The sequence below is a fragment of the Drosophila grimshawi genome, unplaced genomic scaffold (assembly GCF_018153295.1).
Source record: "Drosophila grimshawi isolate 15287-2541.00 unplaced genomic scaffold, ASM1815329v1 contig_848, whole genome shotgun sequence".
Taxonomy (NCBI): Eukaryota; Metazoa; Arthropoda; class Insecta; order Diptera; family Drosophilidae; genus Drosophila; species Drosophila grimshawi.
In genome coordinates, this window is record NW_025063692.1 from 3,934,016 (window position 1) to 3,937,316 (window position 3,301).

The 3,301-nt window shown below is 46.5% G+C and overlaps 1 protein-coding gene across 5 annotated transcripts; it reads left to right on the top strand.

Annotated features, from left to right (window-relative positions):
• The first annotated feature begins 302 nt into the window (after positions 1 to 302).
• On the top strand, positions 303 to 1,771 carry LOC6569388. Of its 5 annotated transcripts, none has more exons than XM_001995781.2 (5): positions 303 to 635; positions 698 to 823; positions 886 to 1,011; positions 1,074 to 1,199; positions 1,262 to 1,771. In XM_001995781.2, the coding sequence occupies exons 1-5, from the start codon at positions 392 to 394 to the stop codon at positions 1,453 to 1,455; spliced, it is 816 nt and encodes a 271-aa protein (XP_001995817.2). In that variant the 5' UTR covers positions 303 to 391; the 3' UTR covers positions 1,456 to 1,771. The 5 variants fall into 5 exon arrangements, with proteins under 5 accessions (XP_001995817.2, XP_032597258.1, XP_032597259.1 ...); XM_032741367.1 differs by having other exon boundaries at positions 1,074 to 1,172; positions 1,361 to 1,771; XM_032741368.1 differs by having other exon boundaries at positions 303 to 527; positions 716 to 823.
• The last annotated feature ends 1,530 nt before the right edge of the window (positions 1,772 to 3,301 follow it).

The window sequence follows — 3,301 nt, forward strand, 5'->3', positions numbered from 1 at the left end:
GCCGCACATGCAACATTCACCATTCAAAATTCCGCATTCAGAATTTAACTATTGCAATTATTATTCTAATACAAAACTCCATCAGTTATGCACTATCTCTTTCTCTCTAGCTCTGTCTCTCTCTCTCTCTCTCTCTCTCACTCTATATATATATATATATATATATTAATCGCAGAGTTCGCAAGACTCAAACAAAAATTCTGATTAACGCAGCAATCGCTGACAAATTCATTCTAAAACTATATTTGTTCAGTCTGGAAACTGGCTTCAACCAGTCAATTATAAAAAATCAAAATTTAATTATTTCTTTGCGATCAAAACTCTGCTCAAGAAAATATATCCAATTAATAAAGGATATAAATTCAACCAGATCCACGTGAAAAAGCTGTCAATGCCTTTAAACGAGGCAGCCACAAAACGCGCCCCACTCGGCGACCCACAGAATCGTGAATTAGCTCGTGTGGCCCACAAACAACTGAAAGATGTGAATATGACGACAGAAGATACAGTTGCAGCAGCCACAACAGGTATGCCGCTGCTGAGCTCCACTTGGATGCGATCTGCGCCTACTGCCCGACTAACAAGAACGACAATGACCAATGGAGAACATGTCGCCGAAGCTGGGAACAGTAAGCGTAAGTTGAAAACCCCTCCACTAATCCTCCTGTCACCACACCACATCCAATCCAACGTACAGTTGCAGCAGCCCCAACAGGTATGCCGCTGCTGAGCTCCACTTGGATGCGATCTGCGCCTACTGCCCGACTAACAAGAACGACAATGACCAATGGAGAACATGTCGCCGAAGCTGGGAACAGTAAGCGTAAGTTGAAAACCCCTCCACTAATCCTCCTGTCACCACACCACATCCAATCCAACGTACAGTTGCAGCAGCCCCAACAGGTATGCCGCTGCTGAGCTCCACCTGGATGCGATCTGCGCCTACTGCCCGACTAACAAGAACGACAATGACCAATGAAAAACATGTCGCCGAAGCTGGGAACAGTAAGCGTAAGTTGAAAACCCCTCCACTAATCCTCCTGTCACCACACCACATCCAATCCAACGTACAGTTGCAGCAGCCACAACAGGTATGCCGCTGCTGAGCTCCACTTGGATGCGATCTGCGCCTACTGCCCGACTAACAAGAACGACAATGACCAATGGAGAACATGTCGCCGAAGCTGGGAACAGTAAGCGTAAGTTGAAAACCCCTCCACTAATCCTCCTGTCACCACACCACATCCAATCCAACGTACAGTTGCAGCAGCCACAACAGGTATGCCGCTGCTGAGCTCCACTTGGATGCGATCTGCGCCTACTGCCCGACTAACAAGAACGACAATGACCAATGGAGAACATGTCGCCGATGCTATCCTGTCACCACACCACATCCAATTCAATGTACAGTTGCAGCAGCCACAACAGCAGCAGCAGCCACAACAGCAGCAGTAGCACCAGCATCCAAACAAAAGCCCACCGCCGATGGGAAAAAGGAGGGCAACGGTGGCAACACGCGATGCACCCACTGCCACATTGAGGGCCATTTACGAGAAGTATCAGTCGAACCAGTTCCACAAGATCGCACTGCGCACGGAGCTGCGTGGTCCGCTTATAGACTCGATTCTAAAGAGACACCAGAAGATGAGGAATTCAAATCCATTTAAGTTTAGTTCAATTTGGTATCTATTTACATTTGTTTAGTTTAGTTACTCATTTAATTTCTTTGTGTGAAGTGCTGAAAAGTGACTTGGTTAAATAAAGCTTTGTTTGTGAGACTTCAAGTGTGGCCAGATTCTGAGCATGACCAGTGTGAACATACCGGGTGCATACAAGCGTTGTGCAACGCCCCACACGTACATCACACACATACTTACATTTGGAAAGCTGGAACGATAAACAGTCGAGAGCCATAAATATACCAAAATCAACAAAGTTCCGCTGCCAACCGGGTCATTAGCACTAACACGACTGCTGCACACAAACATGTGTGGGAGGGAGTCAGAGAGAGACAGAGTGAGATAGTGAGAGAGTGAGAGAGGTAGATTGGGTAGCAGGTAACAGGTATACGGTAACCGGTACCCGGTACCCGGTACCCGGTAACAGGTAACGGTAATTGAAACAAAAGTTGAAGCTAAAGAAACAGCAGCGAACATACGCTGCTGCGGTGCCTTAAAAACCCATTTCCAACTGTTGACACGTGCCGCGTCGTGCCGCGACCTGTAACCCCTCAAGCACACCCCCTGCCACCCTGCCACCCTGCCCCCGTACTCGCACACCCACACTGCATGCCGTGAGGGAAAATCACGCGAACGCATGCGAAGTAAACAACGTGAAATGAAAGTCATGCGTCGCATTTTAAAACGCGCCGCTGAATGTCTCCCAGGACGTGCTCCCCGTTGGCTAGAAATCCACCTCCCCCCCCGCACCCCCCTCTACTCCATACTCCCCGCTCAAATCCCCAGCCAGTTCACCCAAGCTCTTCTCTCACGGTAAGAGATGCGCATAATTTAAAATACAAATTTGCCTCCCGCCAGATGAGCATAGAGCTTCTCCTCTGTGTGTGCGGGGAGTGCAATGCATTCGTAAATATGCCTCATTATTGTGCAAGCTGTTCGTCCGTCGTTCCATCCACAGCCCATCCCCCCTGCTGTCACCCAACATTTGTCACGTCGCATGTTTTGGAGCTCTCGTGCAGCGTCAAACGGAAATGGCAACAAAGTACAAAACAATTTAATAAATGCCGGAATCACGTGAAGGTGTTAAGCAAAACATTTGTGGCAATGACCAAACTGAGTGAATCCGACACACGAATCACCCCGTAAATTGAAAAACTCAGTAACACACACACACACACACACACACACACACTTAGATGCACAAGCACACACCTACATGCCCATATCTGACTCTGACAAGCGCACAACTGTACCACAAGTGCAACACTCAACACCAAAACTACCTCTTCAGATAGCTCAGAGTAAACAAGATATAATGCTCTAGTCGAGACAGCTCGACTAGTAGATACTCTATAATCAGATGTAGCCTTGCTAAGTTTATTTAAAATTACACAAAGTCTGTTCATTCCAATCCCATCCGGATGAAATAATTACAGTTGATCAATAAAATGTAAAAATGTGTAATATATCAATATATCAATTGGAAGGCTATTCCGTTAAGTTGTGCATTTTCTTCCTATCGGATATCGATTGGTATCGATATTCGCGGAACAGGAAACAAATGTCATCATAAAGCTAGACTACCCTCTACAGGGGTATACAATCTTATTTATTTGAATAGT

Coding starts and splice junctions, on each gene's coding strand:
- LOC6569388 (XM_001995781.2), top strand. CDS start 392: ATGCCTTTAAACGAGGCAGCCACAAAACGCGCCCCACTCGGCGACCCA. Junction 636..697: donor CGAAGCTGGGAACAGTAAGC/GTAAGTTGAAAA, acceptor TCCAACGTACAG/TTGCAGCAGCCCCAACAGGT. Junction 1,012..1,073: donor CGAAGCTGGGAACAGTAAGC/GTAAGTTGAAAA, acceptor TCCAACGTACAG/TTGCAGCAGCCACAACAGGT.